The sequence below is a fragment of the Dermacentor albipictus genome, chromosome 1 (genome assembly GCF_038994185.2).
Source record: "Dermacentor albipictus isolate Rhodes 1998 colony chromosome 1, USDA_Dalb.pri_finalv2, whole genome shotgun sequence".
Taxonomy (NCBI): Eukaryota; Metazoa; Arthropoda; class Arachnida; order Ixodida; family Ixodidae; genus Dermacentor; species Dermacentor albipictus.
This window is the reverse complement of record NC_091821.1, coordinates 471,697,309-471,715,979: the sequence shown is the minus strand read 5'-3', so window position 1 is coordinate 471,715,979 and position 18,671 is coordinate 471,697,309. Positions and strand designations below refer to the sequence as shown.

At 48.3% G+C, this 18,671-nt stretch overlaps 2 protein-coding genes across 2 annotated transcripts in view; one reads left to right on the top strand and one right to left on the bottom strand.

The window, feature by feature from the left end:
* Positions 1-6,771: 6,771 nt before the first annotated feature.
* On the top strand, positions 6,772-12,759 carry LOC135908881 (putative nuclease HARBI1). Its single transcript, XM_070532478.1, has 5 exons — positions 6,772-7,839; positions 8,387-8,522; positions 8,587-8,749; positions 8,832-9,098; positions 11,078-12,759. The coding sequence occupies exons 1-4, from the start codon at positions 7,222-7,224 to the stop codon at positions 8,956-8,958; spliced, it is 1,044 nt and encodes a 347-aa protein (XP_070388579.1). The 5' UTR covers positions 6,772-7,221; the 3' UTR covers positions 8,959-9,098; positions 11,078-12,759.
* LOC135908904 (uncharacterized) overlaps positions 11,061-18,671 on the bottom strand; it is a 41,666-nt gene continuing 34,055 nt past the window's right edge. Inside the window, exons 5-10 of the mRNA XM_065440738.2 lie at positions 13,855-14,143; positions 13,687-13,795; positions 13,176-13,242; positions 12,984-13,058; positions 12,761-12,885; positions 11,061-11,234 (exon numbers count right to left, since the gene is read on the bottom strand). Coding sequence (XP_065296810.2) covers positions 11,061-11,234; positions 12,761-12,885; positions 12,984-13,058; positions 13,176-13,242; positions 13,687-13,795; positions 13,855-14,143 — 839 coding nt within the window. The remainder of the gene's footprint in view (positions 11,235-12,760; positions 12,886-12,983; positions 13,059-13,175; positions 13,243-13,686; positions 13,796-13,854; positions 14,144-18,671) is intronic.

Below are 18,671 nucleotides of genomic sequence, written 5' to 3'. Positions count from 1 at the left end.
AGCACACGTGACCTAAGAAAGCCGTGCGCACCATCCTACAAGGCCAGTGCCATCGTACACTGCATGGCCTCATTCTGAAGCATACCGGTGGAATGCCTTGAAAGCATGATTGCCCTTGCATGGCAGAAAGGAGTGAATTTGATTGCGGGGTCTGCAATCCACACGTGGCGCTCACTCATATTAGAGCTTGTACCTCCGTCGTGAATGAATTTTTGCGAGTTTTGCTTTTAGTATTTGAGCCCCCATGCATATGATAATGGCCAAAGACACTAAGCACAGTCAGCTATAGCAGCTAAGACTCCGAACACATGCAAATTACAGATGTTGTGAGCCACATTGATGCATGCTCTCAATGCAACCTGCACTGCACGTACCCGTGCTTATAAAAGCGTCATAATAACCTAACTTACCGTATGTACTCCAATCCAACACGCACATTTTTCCCAGTAGAACACGTCCAGAGATTATGTGCGCATTAGAATTGAGTACAACCCTAAGTCTGCATTACCATATCACCAGCCGCATTTCAAAATAGCCACCTCGTACGCAATTCGAGCCTAGCTGCCATAGCTTCCTCCATGTGCTGTAGTACATGTGCTTAGGTTAGTCCACCGTCAGTCTTCCCGTTACTGCATTTTTTGCTCTGTCAGCACGGTATTGCCGACTGCAAATGCACGCGGAAGTTCGACGTGATGTCGCAGTTAAAACGAAAGTGATCATGTTAGTGGAGACGAATGGAAATCGGGCCGCATCACCAGCGTTCAGAGTTACTGAAACTTGCGTGCGGGACTGGCGCAAACAATAAAGGCGTTCTACTCCCGCAGCTGGTGCGTACGGCGCGGCCACGTGGACCTTAGCTTGAAAGCGATCTGCGGTGGGGACCGAGTCTACGCGTCTAGGCGCCCCACACTCTGTTTTCCTCGCTTAGTTGGCACTGAAGCGAAAAGCAGCACAGAGGTGCAAATTACAGCAAACATCACTGTTTTACCATTATGGAGCACTTCTAAGTTCTTCGAGCCGTGATGCATAAACAACAAAATGGTTCTTTTGCCGTCTGGCGTGGTCTCCTTCGTTGTGCGGGGGCCCACTGGCCAATGTTGTCACAGAGGTGTTCGGTGATGATTAAAGGCCCGTCAAGCTCAGCCAGGAGTTTTTGACCTGGTAGGTGTGCCGCTTTCTTTGTTTAAAGCCGGTCGCCTGCTAGATAGCGTTGCGCTGCGCGATGCTGGTGATCGAAGCATTTTATTGCGCTACCACTTATATGAACACTCCTGGCGCATTTCTGTCATCGGCATCGCCATCGCCGTGATGTTCCGTGTAAAGTCAAAGGGCGCTGTTGGCTGCATGCAGCGTAGGAGGGTAAGCTGACGATAAGCCTGAATATCGCGCGCACGGGATGAATGCGGGGAGGAAGCGCGCAGTCTTTCGTAGCGCGCAACTCACCGGAAGGAAGGGAGGGAAAGGGGGCGTTCTACTCCGGCAGGTGCTGCGTATGGCGTGGCCACGTGGAACCTATCTTGAAAGCGATCTGCAATGGAAACAAAGTGCGCCGAGTGCTGTTAGCTTAATGTGCGCTGTTGTCGCCGCTTGGTTGGCCTTAAAGGGACACTAAAAGCAAACATTAAGTCTAGCTAAAGTGATAAATTAGCGCTCGAGAATCACTAAGGCGTCAATATTATCGCGAACACAGCTTTAATAACCGAGAAATTGAGGTAAATGCAGGAAATTATTAGAGAGTTCCCTGGGAAATTCAAGTACTTGCCCTATGACGAAAGCACTCCTCATTTAAATTATGTCACTAGTACTCAATCACTCGTTGCAAAAAAAAAAAACCTTGCATTTTATTATAAGACGAACTGAAATGCTATTTGGCCGGTTCCGTTTCAAGTTTAGAGCAAAGAACTCATCGAAATTACCTTCGGCAACGACGCGGGGCCGAACGGTTCGGTTTTCTCTAGACTCCGCGCGGCCGATACTTTCGCGTTTCAATAGTTATCGCGTAGTGCTGCGCTGGTTTAGCTGGCTCGCGAAATTCGCACAAACTGCAAATAGCAGTGAATTCAACTTTCATATGATGTCACGGGATGCCCGAACGGTCTGCGAAATTTGGCCAGAAAGCAGCTGCACCGGCGAATCCGCCACTCTGACTTTATCTGTCTTGGCTCGCTCGCTACCACCGTATGTCGGGCGCCCTTTTACTCACCGACGGTAGCACAAGGCGGTGATGGCATATGCAACGTCACCTTTCTCCGGTTGAGTGGCGGGAGATTTGAATTTCAAAAAAAAGGTATTCGGACCTTTCCGATGCAATTTTCTCGTAAACTAAGCCCTTTCTTGGCACGAAACGGGCGTTTCCAGCTTTCTGGAGTGTTGTTGAAACAGTCCACGCCGACTTAGTATTAGCCTTTAGTGTCCGTTTAAAGCGAGAAGTAGCACGAAGGTGAACTCGCTCGCTGCTGCTGCCGCGCTTCCTTGGTTCAGCATTCGGCAACACTTCATTTGGGCCTAGTTGGTACATACTTCTGAACTAAACGTAACAGCGCAAACATACAAGACGAGCCACAAAAAGAAAGACACGACACACACTGGCGCTGACTAACAACTTCTTTTTTCTTTCCATCGTCGATGCATTTATATACCTAGGCCACATAATCGCGCAGGCGCACAGAATGCATTACTGACGTCAGCCATCTTATCATATACGCAAACGTATGAAATCAAATTCTGATTGGTGCAGGGACAACGATGTGTCACTAATGCAATTATTTCCTTGTCTTTTTATGTGATAGGCCTCTAAGGCAAGCCGCGCATGTTCATTCTTGCTTTTTCCAAGGATAATTGTCCGATCAAGTCGCGCCTCACAATTGCTGCAAGAGTTTATATGCGCAACCAGGTGCGCTCCTTTATCTACATTTTTGTTTACTTTTTGCGCATGTTCCCTGAGTCGCTCATTGACGCAACGCCCTGTCTGGCCAACGTATGTCTTACCACAAGAGAGTGGAATGCCATAAACCACGCCGACAGCGCACGACACGTATGAGGCATCATGCCGGATTTGGCATCCTCCTCTGTTCTCTCCGCAGGTGCGGGAACATAGCTTTGAAAGCTTGTTTGGCGCAGAAATTGCCAAAGGTACGCCATGCCTGCAAGCAACTCTCTTGAGTTGATGGGTCACCTTATGTATATAAGGGACCACCGCAGGCCTACGCGTTTCACGTTCGGCGGCCGGCCTTCTTGTGGTTTTATTTCTCTGGATCAGAGCTTCAACCACTGCAGTCAAGAGCGACATAGGGAACCCAGCTGCCAAAAGTCGGCTGATCTGATTGTCAAAACTTTCTTGCATCTTGTGTACACATGACAAGAAGGCCGGCCGCCGAACGTGAAACGCGTAGGCCTGCGGTGGTCCCTTATATACATAAGGTGACCCATCAACTCAAGAGAGTTGCTTGCAGGCATGGCGTACCTTTGGCAATTTCTGCGCCAAACAAGCTTTCAAAGCTATGTTCCCGCACCTGCGGAGAGAACAGAGGAGGATGCCAAATCCGGCATGATGCCTCATACGTGTCGTGCGCTGTCGGCGTGGTTTATGGCATTCCACTCTCTTGTGGTAAGACATACGTTGGCCAGACAGGGCGTTGCGTCAATGAGCGACTCAGGGAACATGCGCAAAAAGTAAACAAAAATGTAGATAAAGGAGCGCACCTGGTTGCGCATATAAACCCTTGCAGCAATTGTGAGGCGCGACTTGATCGGACAATTATCCTTGGAAAAAGCAAGAATGAACATGCGCGGCTTGCCTTAGAGGCCTATCACATAAAAAGACAAGGAAATAATTGCATTAGTGACACATCGTTGTCCCTGCACCAATCAGAATTTGATTTCATACGTTTGCGTATATGATAAGATGGCTGACGTCAGTAATGCATTCTGTGCGCCTGCGCGATTATGTGGCCTAGGTATATAAATGCATCGACGATGGAAAGAAAAAAGAAGTTGTTAGTCAGCGCCAGTGTGTGTCGTGTCTTTCTTTTTGTGGCTCGTCTTATATGTTTGCGCTGTTACGTTTAGTTCAGCATACGGACAGCGAGCTTCCGCGGTCATCGAGTGATATGTGTGTGTGGGTGCGCCTGACATCATGCTTGTTAATTGAGTTAGCAAGCGAATGTTTACGAAGTTATAGGGCCAATAAAACTGCTGTGCTTACTTGATATAGCTGTCTACTAATTTGCTATCGCAATCGATGTTTAGCCTTTCGGTCGAAACTGCGACTTTGTATTTTGTGCCTGCATGCTGTACACTCAAGCATGCGCTTCTACACTGATTTTCTGGCAGGCCGTCTTTCTCAGCATCTGGGCGCCGACTTTGACGGGCGTGACCACTGTGAGGTTGGCCGGCTGCCCGTAAACGATCTCAGTGTTTCCTGCACGTGGAACTACGGAAGCAAGTGTTAGCGGCTCCTGTGACATGTTTATGCAAGTCCGCATTTCGCGGCATATTTTTTCTGCCGTATGGAACCTGTCAGACTTGAACTGTTTCATTCATTCTCTCTAGTCATTGGTCTTTGCGTGGTAGGTGCATGCAAATGTAGGTAAGTTTGGAGTTCGCGGTTACGGAAAGCGGTTGTCTGATCGGATATAAGTCCTATAGGAGGAGCGTGCCACAATTCAAGCCTATTCTGCAAGAATGTTGTGACATGTTTGGCTGCAGCCCTTGGGAATGTAATTTCCACGTATTTTGACAATTAAATAACGGCGCCCAATATGTCGCTGTTGTCAGCTGCTGTAGTTTGTAAAGGACTGATGTAATCGATTCTGACCGTATGGAATATGGTATGAGGCAAAAATAAGGCGTAAGCAGTCGTGGTTCACACCCTAGAAGCCTCTTGTGCTGCTGGCAGATTTTGCAGCTCGCACAATGCGATCGGACACTATTTGCCACTATCGGACGCCAAAAGCATTCTTCGACTTTTCGTAACGTGGCTCGCTGACCGTAGTGTCCTCGCTCTGGTGTGTCCTGTACAGAGTGCGAAATTCGCGACCGCATTAACAGGCGACTATTAGGTGCAGCTCCTCTTGCTGCTAGAAGTAAACCGCGCTAAACAAGAGTACAAGGAGAGGAGGAGGATGGAACTTTATTATTGCAGAAACCGTTGCGCGGTTTATTCCTGGGAGGTTCCCTCTGACAGGGCACCACTGGCGATCGCGGCTCGCCGGGCCTGGTCGGGGGTCGCCAGTTGGCTTCCCAGGTCCAGTTCGAAGAGTCGCCTCCCAAGACCGCGTAGTGAGTGTGTGTCTTGCGTGAGTGAGTGAGTGTGTGTCGACAACACGAACGCCGGCGAACGGCATTCGTGTTGTCGACTTCCCTTCTCTTGTGTCCTGAATGCACGCCTCACGTTTTCTTGCATAATGAGACCTCGAGCTGCTCAGTCCGCTTCTTCGTTGCGGCGCAGGCCTTCGCGCCCCGGGCGCCAGACTATACCGTTGGTCCATTCTAGTGAGCGGCCCAGGATTCGAATGGCTTGTGTAGGGAGTGTTCTATTCATGTATAAACGGCAAGCCGCTTGTGTGTCCGCAAGGACGCGGGCGGACCTTCCCTTGCTCTCGGCGTCGCTAAGTGCGAGAGCGATCGCTGCTGCTTCTGCTGCTGCGCTGCATGTGGCGCGGATGGAGGCAGAGGCTACCAGGTTCCCCTGATTGACGACGGCGAGTGTGTAGTGTCCATTTGGGCCCACGCCGTGGCGACGAGGGATACGGGCTAGCGACCCTGTAGTATGTATCTGGGTCTGATCCAGATATCTGGGTCTGATAGTATGATCTGGCTCTTCTCGATTGTGGAAGGGGTGCATGTTCTTGGGGATAGGGTCTACTACAATGTTCTCTGTAATTTGGTTTGGCAGGAGTTGTGTTTCTTCTTTGCAGTACTGAGGTGTCAGTGGGTACCGTAGCCGTTGAAGAAGGTGCCTTCCCTTTTGTGTCTTTTGTTTTGTGTCTTTGTGCTATGAGCGTGGCACTTGCTAGCTCCACAAAGGTGTTGTATAGCCCTAGCGCTAGTAATTTCTTTGTGCTTGTGCTTTACGGTAGCTGTAAGGCAGTTTTGTACGCCGTTCTTATGAGAGTGTCCATGCTCTCTGTATCGCTTTTGCGCTTCACTTGACACGGGAGTGCGTACGTGACGCGGCTGATGACGAGGGCTTGTACCAGTATTAAGGTTTTGTCCTCTGTGAAAGCATCTTTGCACCACGCTACTCTGGCGATTAGTGATGCGATGCTTCTTATAACGTGACTTAATTTCTCTTAGGCTACCTTTATGCCGTTGTTCTTCTGGACGGGCATACCTAATAAGCGTGCTGTCGGGGCGCACTTTATCGGTTGCCCGGCAATGTCGGGCAACCGATAATGCCTAGCTTGCTTGGGCTGGACTTGACGGTACTCCGACTTGTGCGGGGCACACATTATTCCTGCTGGGGTTAGGTGTGACTCGATGTGTCTGATAGCTGTGAGTAATGTGTTTTCTCTGTCGCCTTATGAACCCTTGGTTGCCCATAGGGTGATATCGTCGGCACAGAAGGCACATCCGAGTTTTGGCATGTTTTCCAGTTGTAAAGCAAGTTTTCTAAGTCCGATGTTGAAGAGGAAAAGAGATATTATTGATTCTTGCAGAGTACCCTTCTGCGGTAGATCACATTTGTCTGATTGTATGCCTGCTATGCCGATACGGGCTTTGCAGTGACTGAGAAAAGCCACGGTGTACTGGGGTGCGATCGCGCAAACAGCTCGCTTTTCCGTTCTCTCGCTTGCCCTCTCGTGATTCGTTGGCGCCCGCGCGTTTCGTCACGGCGGCCATTGCGCCGGGGCGGGACCACAAAATGCGTTTACGTCACACTCCTGTCAATCATTCCAAAAGCGAGGGGAAACGGCCGCTTTCGTGGAACGGTCGACAAGGGCATTCGCTTCGAAGAATGAATGGCCGTTGCCATAGCAGCGCTAGTAGCAGACGATGCGCCTGTCGTCTGCTCATAATGTCGTCGCTCGCCGAACATGGCTGGCCCTGGCGGGGGTCGAGTTTTTCGAGATTAAAACGCGATCCGCCATCGCCGAACGTTAGCGATGTTAATTATTGAAAACAACTGTGATCACAGTGAAATTAAATGCTGCGCCTGCGCTGTGATAAATATAAATAGTGCTGTTTTAATTTTGATTGATCCGAGTGCATTTGTCGAGAATGCTCGCCGTTTCACGTTGTGCTCAGAGAATCGCGTTCATTGTTCGGCGGTTTGTTTGGTGCTCACGAGTCGCGATGGCCGCTCCTATTATCGCGCTTTTGGAGTCGCTCGGGCAGCCTCGGCAACGCATCTTTCGGGACGCATTTGACGAGCTTACCGAGGAAGAGTTCCGCGACCACTTCAGGCTCTCGAAGCGCACTGTGCGCTGGCTCTGCGAGCAACTGGAAGACGCCATCGGTGGCCTTCGGACCGGTGGCATCACGACGCAAGAGAGGGTGCTTTGTGCTCTCCGTTTCTTCGCGACGGGGAGCTACCAAAGATCCATCGGCAGCGAAGAATTCGTATCGATGGGGCAAGCTTCCGTGAGCGAAAGCATTCACGCAGTTGCGGAAGCAATAACCGTGGTGGGCCGGCAACAGGGCTGGGTAAGCTTCCCGTTGTCAACGGCCGGCAAGGCTACTGCAAAGGCGGCCTTTGCGGATCGGGGCCGCATTCCCGGTGTAGTGGCCTGCGTCGACGGGACGCTCATAGCGATCAAACAGCCCGAAGGACTCAGCCCGGGCGAGACCGCGGGCTTCATGTCAAGAAAAGGCTTCTACGCCTTGAATACCATGATCGTAAGTACTCACGATCTGACATTTTTTTTGCACGCTGTCATCTTTTATTAGGTTATCGGGTTTATGTAATGCCGTCGTAGTGTGTACAATACGGGTACCACGTAAAGCAATATCGATCGTGATCGAACCCGTTCGGAATTTAATTTCTCGGTCCAGATTGACTCATTTGCTTAAGCTGCGGGAGGCAGGTAATCGCGGTTGATAATTTCGAACCGAATCAAATTGATCGATAGTGCCCTTGCGGTACGGGTATAAGAGTACGCATTGAACAACCAAGGCGGCTATGATGAGCGTTAATTCACAAATGTCTCGTGAATGTAGCTTTTTGCTCATTTCTTGCAATAATTAAAGAAGACTATTTCGGAGATTGCTTTTTACTAATGTGGGAAAGAATGCAGCTGTGTCTGGGAAAGAATTATGAAATCATGTTGGTGCAAAAACATTTCATTCAGACTATTTATCTGTCAGCATGACGTGAAATATGAGAATATTCCAGCTCAAATTGCTTATTCTGAACCATTTTCCGCCCGTTTGTTCTGCCCTCCAGGTGTGTGATGCCCACATGCGCATCGTGGACATCGATCCCCGTTTCCCCGGATCGTGCCATGACTCCTACGTGTGGAGGCACTCACCACTGTTAGGCCGCCTCACACGTAACCTGCGACGTGGAGAATGGGTGCTTGGTGAGTGCTGCAGACATGTTGCAATCAGTGAAGTATATTACACAGTTATGTTTCCAACATGCAGGAGACTCGGGCTACCCTCTTGAGCCATGGCTGCTGACTCCTGTGCCAGGCCATCCAGGCATTGACACTCCGGAGGGGCGCTACAACCAGGCCCATGCCTCCATGAGGAACGTTGTGGAGAGGGCTATTGGCGTCTTGAAGGCAAGGTTCCGGTGCCTTCAAAGGTACCGGACACTCCTTTATGAGCCCAAGGATGCAGCAACAATCGTGGCAGCCTGCACCGCTCTCCACAACATTGCTTTGAAGGCAGGGGAGCCGGAGCTGCAGGACAGTGATGAGGAGGCTGATGACAACCAGCCACCGCTGCAACAGGGCTTGCCTGTGTCTCAAGGGCACCACACCTGCCGGCAAGAAACGCCCAGAGAGCTGCTGATGAGGGCGAAGCAGATGAGGAGCCAGGTTGTCAACCTGTTCTCTGCGGCCCCTAGCTGGCGTACCACTCACCTGCGTATGCTGCATCGTCGGCTGAGGCAGCAACAGCAGCCTCGTCGTGCGGCTCAACCGTAAAGCCAGGTGAGTTCTCCAACATCGGCGTGAAAAGGCAAACCTCATAATGCCATTGAAAAATTGAAATGGTCGCCCTTGATAAAAAGGATGCAAGGCATTTTCAAAAATATTTGTTTTGATTAATACTGAAATCTCCATTGCGGATTTTCACAGGGTGTGTCACAGTAACAAAAGGTTTAGAAACAGTGGAAGAGAGACGTTAAAAAAGTGTTGCTGGGCAACGTAGTTCCTGATGGGAACGCAAATTCAAGGAGAATACAAAAAACAGCACAAGCACCTGAGCGGGTGTGCTGCTGCATCTCTTTTCCGGGTTCTTTTTTTCTTTTGTAATTTTATTCTTAAATAACTAGAAACACAAAATACAAAATGACACTCTGTTATAACAGGGAATTTTGAAAACAAAACAGACAGAGGTAGGTTTTGCACGAAGACATGTCGTGCCATTTCGACATTTTTGTCCACCCCTGTAGCCAGCTGGGTAGCTAGATTGAAACGTCACAAGAACATTTCATTTCACACTGCAACGGGCTCATTGTTCATGTAGTATATTCAGCCAGCATGGAGTAAAGCCAAGACATGGTGTAGCTCAAGGAAATGGTATTACTCTAATGTACTCCATGGTTTCAACTTTGTAAACATCCTCGTGTCACAAAAAATACAGATAAATGTCAGCCGCTACATGTTCTGCATTCAGATACACCCCATATAATACAACATATCTGAAGTAGTAACAGTGACGAAATATGTTAGAATGAGCTGGACTAACGTGCTGCTGTAGCAGGAAGCCTGCAGGACGTGTGTATGTCACATATCACAGCACCTTGAACTACTCTTCAGTATCAGGTACAGTAATGCACTCCATAGCTGTAGCTTAGCATATATAAAGTTACATGGAAGTAGTAGCAAAAAAATATCACAGGAGGAGACTATGTGGCTAGCCAGAAGTGCTTCATGTAACACTTATTACCCTCTCATTATAAAAGTGGTAAGCATACAAATAAAAAGCATCATGCAAGCCTGACGCATTCTGTACTTCGATATAAATGGCAGGAATAACATGACCTAGTTGAAAACAATATGACTAATACTGTTTTTCTCCGCGTACAAGGCATCAGCTGTTAGCTGGAGAATCCCCGTCAGGCGCCAAATCAAGAGTTAGCTTCACTATATGTAATGTGTAACACAATTCTAAAGCAGCCATCTAGTGATTTCAGGTAGACACTGGATATGGAACCTTGCAATAAAAAAAATTGGACCTCAGTGCAACAACACAGAGTACAGAAAGAGCAACGCTAGCATGACTGCCACCTAACTCATATGACTGAAACACCCTAAACATATTAATGACACTTGCTAAAAAATACTAAAACATACTAACAATAAAGTTACAAAAATAGTATGCAATTTCTTGTGCACATAACGGAAATAAGGTAACTATTTAATTTCTGCTACCTTCGAGTAACATCTCAAAGTTTAGAGATCACTAAAAAAATATTTAAATGTACAAAACAAGATCAAAGTTATAATGAACGAATAATAATGAATGATACAAAAAAATACAAGTAATAAATAATAAAACTTCAAATGTACAAAACAAGATCAAAGTTATAATGAACGAATAATAATGAACGAATAATATTGAATAATACAAAAAAATACAAGTAATAAATAATAAAACTTCAAATGTACAAAACAAGATCAAAGTTACAATGAACGAATAATAATGAATAATACAAAAAATACAAGTAATAAATAATAAAACTTCAAATGTGCAAAACAAGATCAAAGTTACAATGAACGAATAATAATGAACGAATAATAATGAATAATACAAAAATTACAAGTAATAAATAATAAAACTTCAAATGTACAAAACAAGATCAAAGTTATAATGAACGAATAATAATGAACGAATAATAATGAATAATACAAAAAATACAAGTAATAAATAATAAAACTTCAAATCGTCTATTCCCTCCTTGCAGCCACTGCCTCCTGCATCAGCTGGCCCAAGAGCTGTGAAAGCTGCCCCACTGGCCGCAGTGCCTCCGCTACTTGGTCGGCCTGCCGCTCCACAGCAGCCACGACCCGCTCAGTAGCTGCAGCCAGCCGGTCTACGCCTTGGCGGATACCACGCAGGAGCTAGAAATAAATAATTACATCAGCATCCATTCCCGCACAATCGGTCAAGCACCTCTACAGCAAAGTGACCTGCATAACGAAAGAGTAATTATGTTCGGTCGGTTCCTAGTGAGGCGTGCTGTGCACAATGTTTACAAAGTGAGCTGTAAAACGGATGATTTCGGTGGTCCCAAGCACTTTAGGTATAAAGGCGCTCAACTGCATGTATGCTCATTCAGATTACCATATGTTCATTAGTTATGGGGACAAGGACAAACACTTTCTATGTTGTTGTCTGTCTGCACCATTGTATCTGTTTTTTGTTGTTGGTTTTCATGTAGTTGTGCAAAGAAATATCAATACCATATGTACTTTTATGCTGTCGAGCCGCCGGAAAGCTAACAGATGGCATAGCAATAAGTTTGGGATTGCAAATGAGCAAGCGACCTTGACATGTATCACTGTAGCAAAGAATGCTAGGCCCTATGTTGCATTTTGTTGCAAAAGCATGTATTGGACCCTGTATATAAATTGTTATTCAAGCATTGCAAGCTGTCGCACTGCCATTATATGTGATGTTTCCCAGCCTTCCAGAACAAGTTAGCAACTTCAAACTTTGTGGAAATAGCCACAGTCCTGAGTGTATTGTGTGGCAAAGTTTTCCTCTTACTGCCTTAATTACAACCATTGCAACTCATTAATTAACAGTGTTCTCCTTTTTTATGTTTCAATAGTTTATTGAGGTTTGTGTTCTCCATCGTCCTCAATGAACTATGCAAGCTATAGTGTTTCTAAGTGCGTCAAAATAAAGGAAACTTTACGGCGATGTGCAAGCTAAATTTGAACTGTGAGTTAGCTGCCGCCTTTGCAAATAATTATGAAGATGAAGGGCCCAGAGCATTTTAGGTGTTTTACATATGCCACTCAATTTACGCCGCTGCCTTGGGAAAAATGTTTCAGACATGAATATTTTTGTGTGATGGGGGAGAACTATCACAATCAGCATGCACAATCCGATGTGTGTGGTGCAATTACAGCATATGCGGAAAAATTCATTAGGTAATACTTGAAGGTGGGCGGCCAAGGTTTGAAACGAGTAAGTCATATGAGGCAGTGTTCTAAAACAAGTGATTTAATTACAGGCAACTTGCCATGTCTATGAAACTGCTCAAAAGAAAGAGCTTTAGTGGAAATAGGAATGTGTGAAGCTGTTATTGTGTGATTGATTGCAAGTGTCCCTGTTGTCTAGTCCACCCAGTTATTGCCTGTTGCAGAAATGCTAATGGCAGTGATTACTGTGTTTGAAGCTGTTACATTGTGTTAATGATTGCAAGTGACCGTGTTTATGACCATGTACGTAATGTATGATGATGTTCTCGTCCGTCTCCCTTAGTCTTTTTTTTTTCAGTTCAGCTATTGAAACACGTGTTAGCCATGTATGTGAGTTAGTGACCTGTGCAGCTCATCAAATTGCTAAAAAAATGTTACACCTGTCTACTGTCATTCTATTACGCTCCACCATATAAAGCAGGCAAGGGCACACGCACTTCGTTTGTCTCGTCGTTCTGTGCGACGGTCCTGGCGTAGTCATCCGCGAGCCGTTCGACCAAGGCGTCCCGGTGGGACGCCCGACGAGGGCCTCGCGACCGGCGCTGCACCCGGGGTTGGTAGCCTGGAAAAAGTACCACTTTTTAATGAACTAAACACACAACTACATTACGTCCAGTGCATTCAAGCTGTGACATTGCAGGATATTTCCTTTTCACTTACTGGTTCTCACTCCGCCAGGGCCAGCTGCAGGCTGTGCAGTGGCTGGAGGGCCCACTCCTGGCTGCTGCAGTGCTCCTATATTGGTTATAGAGGGTACATTCACTCAACGGTTAGAGTAGAAATAGTTTGCGTTCCTTATATACGAAACAGATTCCACAAACAGGAAGGCAACAGGGAAGAGCAAAAGCTTACCTTCACGTGAAAGGCCACTGGTTCCTGCGGTGGTGCCCACAGATTCCACGGTCACCTCCATGGCGGGCTGCATTATGTATAAGATGCGAAGAAGCAGTTTTGTCAAGTTTGCGTAATCTGCTCCTCCCAATGTGCACTAACATAGAGTTATGACAGCAGAAAAAAATCTCTTGAAATCCCAGTAGTAAACCATCTTGTGCATGCCAGCAGCAAACACATGCACATAAAGGAAGAAAAACTATTTCTGTTATACCAGTGTCACGCAGGCACTTTTGATCTGAATCGATCCCGATCGGGGCAAAATTTCTCTATTTCTATTGCCTCCCTTCGCGGAATGAAGAAAGGAGCCAGTGGCTGTCGAGAAATTCCATCTAAACTGGGCGCGATTGCGAAGGAAGCGGCCTGCGTGACTGGGGTATAACATTGCTTACGCGATGCAGTATACGCGGCGCAACTACTGTAAATTACTGCCGCGTCCTCCCGTTTTTTTGGTGCGTAGTCAATGGCTTACCTCGTCGAGTGGTTGGTAAAAAGCCTCGCACACTCCGGTCACCGTGGAGGTGCCCACTAGGGCGATGATACGGCCACGAAGGCCGGGCAGACGGCCACCACCCGTGCCGCTGCAATTACGGACAGCATTGTAAATATCGCGAGCAACAGAACCGCTCCTCGCACTCACCTTTGACTTGCGGAAGCTGTGGCGGCATCTCGGCGGGAAAGAAATACTTCTTTCCGCCAAAAGACCTGCCACTGTTCGGCTGTCTTGGCGGCCGGGCCCTCAGTGTTCAGCAGGGCGGCGAGCTCACTCCAAAGCTGCCGCCTCCGCTCCACCGTGCACTCCGGTGTGAGTGCACACGACGCCCGCACAAGATAGGGATGGCCCTCCATAAACGCCACCAACAGTTCACGTTGGTGTGGCGACACGTGAGGGCCAAGCTTGACATTCTTGTGCGACGACATTTTGGCAACTGACGAACAGCGATTTTGCAATTGAACTGCGCGCTCCCGCCAATTTGTTTTGACGTGTGCGATACCACCTAGCGGACTAAACCAAAATATATGCCGCTTAAATTAGTTTTCTGCTCTCGCATGAGATTTCCGAGGCAGATTATATGTTGCAACAGTAAGAATCTTTTTCTTATATTACGTGTTTAATTATTAAAGCATCGCAAACATTCTGCACTTAATGTATCGTCCCCGATCGAAGCTCAAACTGGTGACGCAAACTTCCGGGGCTGGGCTCGCTCGTTTATTGGCTGTGCTCTCCCTCCCGTTCTCACAAATCTTGCGGACGGCCTACTTTGTGACGTCGCAGCCAGACCGAACGAACGGAAAAGCGAGCTGTTTGCGCGATCGCACCTCGCATCCATCCGCTCGCACTCGCTCTCCGCATCCTATTGCGGCGAGGCCATCTAGGATGGTTTCGTACGCTACATTATCAAAGGTTTTTTCCACGTCGAGGGCTAGGAGTATGTTGTTGTTGCTGCCCAGTTGTGGGTTGAGGACTTCTTCCTTGGGGAGGAGGAAGACATCCTGTGCTGACATGCCTTTCCGGAATCCGCACATGGAATTAGGGTGCAGTCCATGTTCTTCCATGTGTTGTCTATTCGAGTGAGTACAATTCGTTCAAAAAGTTTGCCCAGGCAAGACGTGAGCGAGATCGGTCGTAACTGATCGAGCCTGCGCGGTTTTCGCGGTTTTGGTATTGGGCCAATGTGAACGGTAGTCCATTCCTCGGGTAATGTTCCGCGCGGTGTCCATATTTCTTCGTTCAGCTGCTGTGTAAAGGCTCGGAGCGTTTCACCGCTCAGGTTTCTCAAGATGGCGTTGGTGGTCCCGTTGGGGCCCGGTGCCGTGTTTTTCTTGAAGCTCTGTGCTGCCGTGTATACCTCCGCATACGTGATTAGTGCATCAAGCCTCTCGTTCGGAGGTGTCGGATATTGAGGGTGTGCTTTCCCATGCCCGGTCTGGATTCCCGTGTATATTTGCTGGATTCCTGTAGGAGTTCATCTTGGGTGTCCGGATATTCGCCAACGAGTTTTTGTAGGGCTGTGTTTATTTCTGTTATGGTACTTGAAGGATTGATGATGCTGCGGAGTATGTTCCACGTCTTTTTGGTGCTTAGCATGCCTTTAAGCGAATCACAGAACGTGCGCCAGTTGTCCCTGTGAACCTTCAGGGCATAATTGGTGGCCTGTTCAGTGACGTTTGAAATCCTAAGTGTAAGTAAGGGTCGCAGCGTGTTTGCACCATCTTTGTGAGGCCTCTGCATGCTTCCCATAAGTGTATTAGATGGTTGTCGATTGCCGGCCTGTCGGTATCGGTTCGCTACACTTTAGTGCTGGCGTCATATAGTTCTTTGATGCGTTGGGCCCACTCCTTCATCGGGGTTAAGCGGCGTTGATGTTCCAGGAAGAGCAAACTTGTATCTAAGTGGGTCTGTTGCCTCTCCCTAAACTTAGGCCAGTTTGTAATTTTGGCCTTCCCTAGGGGTCGGCGTAGTTTGGCTGAGGTGCTGGTGATTTCGATAATGTAGTGTTCACTACCCAGCGAATCGTCTATGACCCTCCAGCTTGTTCCCACGGTATCGTTCGTGATGGTGAGATCAAGGGTCGTGTCCCTGCAGATGCTGTTTCCTACTCGAGTAGGCGTACCTGCTACAGTAATTAGTGTGTAATCGTGGCGCCCTATGGCTTTTAGGAGCTTGGTGCCATTGGTGTCTGCTTTCGAGTAGCCCCACGCGTTGTGCTTTGCATTGAAATCCCTGGTTATAATTAAGCGATCACAGTGTTCCAGCATTGGCTGTAGGTTCCGGAACAATGACGAGAAGTCAGCCTTTCTGTCGCGAGGGGGGGGGGGTCTGCATACGTTGCACACGACTTGTTTAGGTCTCCCCTTCTTGACAGGCCATTTCATGGTGATGAGATGTGGGATTTCCTCACCGGGCAATACTGTCAGGATTGTTGCCAAATCTTTGCGGACGAGCGTGGCCACCTTAAGGTAGCTGGGGTCGTACTGTATTTTATACCACATAATTGGCTTCGGTTGCTCTCGCGCCTCTCGCAGGCAGGTAATGTCTGGGGGGACTAGCGCCGCCTGTAGGTATAGCGAGAGCGATGCGTGCTTGCTTTTATTGTAGCTACCAGTTCCAGGACCAGATCGTGATGTTTTCGCTTTCCATTTGAGTTTTACGGGCCATGATGGGACTTAGATGGTATTGTGCTGTCTGTGTCGGAAGTTGGCATGCTACTGTCCTCTGCCTGAGAGCGTATTTCACTACTTTTCCGTTTACGCGTGGGTTCCTTGGTTAGGGATTCGTTAACGTATTTTTTTAATTCTTGGGATTCCGCAAGAACCTGCTGAAATTGTTGCTGTATTTGTTGTATTATTTGTTGTGATTGTTGCAGTGCTTGTTGCAATTGATCCTGGATTACCAAGTTGCTCTCCGACGGTGAGTGCGCCTGAGGCTGCTTTGGCGGTGTTGTTTTGGGGGAGGGGGGCAGTTGTGTTTGTAGTGGTGGATGCCCGGTGAGAGTGCTTAGCTGTGGTAATTGAGATTGTGGTGATCAATCACGGGTCGCAGCGTGTGCCTATTCAAGCATGGCCACTGTTTCCATTAAAGTTTCGATTTTGTGCTCGTAGTTGGTTCGATGCTGTTTTTGCTATTTTCCTCAATCACTATCTGACATTCCGTATTTTGTGTAATCGGTGTGGATGCGTTTCGTGGCTGGTAAGAGACTACTTCCGCCAAGCTTACCTCGTGTGATGGCTTCTGCTTGCTTGCCGGAGGCGACGGGTTCCTTTCGGTTGTCTCTGGTGCCCGATGCTCGCGGCTCGCTGACAGGGAGCGGGAGCCGGAGCGTTGCTCGGTACTGACCGGCCGGCCGGGAATGTCCACCCTGTAGGTCTCTTTTGTATCTTCCGAGGCGACCCATCTTAGGGCGTTCGACTTCATTGGGGCTGAGGATGGCGTGGGTCGGGGTCGAACCGGTTTCAGTCGCTGCTTGCACGAGTGGTCACCGGTTGGGTGAGCCTCCCCGCACGAGGCGCAGTTTATCTCGCATTTGTGTGCGTCGGTTGGATTAAGCAGTCCGCACAATGTAGAGATGGGTCTGGCCGGGTTTGGGAACACAACGGTACGGTGGCCCTTTTCCCTGCAGATATTGCAGACTTGAACTCCGTTGCTACCCATTTAGACCAACGCTCCATCTCCGTAGTAGTACACAAATCGTGGTAGATGGAGACGAATAAATATCAGCGCTGCACTTTGAGTGGCACCGATCATCCTGGTTGTAAGGATTTCCACGCCTTGTATCCTCACTCTGAGGTGGGCCATGAGGGTTTCGGTGGTTGTGTGCAACGGCATTCCATGTACCACTCCCCCGAGGGTGCCTTCTTGAGCGTTGTATGCACGCACTGCGTGACTTCTGCCGCTAAGTGTTAAAGTGTGGATGTGTCGTGCTTTTCCGGCGACCTCTTTGTACTGGTTCGATAGGATGGCTATGTTGGATCCCGGGTTCATCCTCAGAATGAATCTGTCGTCCGTGAACTCGTTGTGGCACGCGTCGATGATCGCTCGTACGAGTTTATGAGTCAGCACGTTTCTTAATGACAGTCCTTGATTTGGACGAATGATTATTGTGTATTCATTTTTCGGAAGCGGTGGAGGTCTAGCGACTCTCTGCCTTGTTGACGATGTCTCAGTGGTGGTTGCGGGGTCTTGGGGCTCTGCACTACCGCTTCGCCTCTCCAAGGCTTCTTGCTTGCGTTGCTTTTGTGTTCGTACTGATTGCCAGTTGATATCTTCTCTCACGGTGTTATGGTACAGAGTTTCTTGGCTCACCGGTTCGGTAGTCTCGTCCATGCTTTCTTCTTCGAGTCCTCTGGAAGTTGTATGGAGGAGGTCAACGACCGTAGTCGCTTCGTTCACCATGATTAGGCCAAGTGCCGTGGCGGGAATCCCCGTCGGCGAGGCGAGCGGCTGCCGCCGCCGGTTAGGGTTAGCGGCTCACCCAACGAAACTTTCAAGAATCCTCGTGGGGCCGTCGGTGGTCGGATTTCCACGGGGGTGGTGTCGATGCGGTCCTTATAACGTTAGGCAGCTGGTGGAGGCATTTCGGCGCGTTTTCTGTTGAAAGCACCAGCAAAAACTCACGAAACTACGGAGCCCGACGCGAGCCGGTGCTGTCACTGTGGTCTTCTTCCGACAAGGAGAAGGACACAGACAACAGCGCTGACTAACAACCACGTGCCTTTATTCTTTCAGTCAGCATATTTATACTCTGCCGCTACCTCAAAGCACAGAATAAACAGAATTCAGCATGTGCAGAGACGAAAATTGCAATTAATGCGATAGGATGGCAATAACCTTCGGAAGGATAGAAATAGAGGGAAGGCTTACACATGTTTCTCCGCTAATATGAATGTGAAAAGCTTCGGAAATAAGCCGCACGCGGTCATCGCAGTATTTTGACAGTAGGTCACATCTTTAAAAGA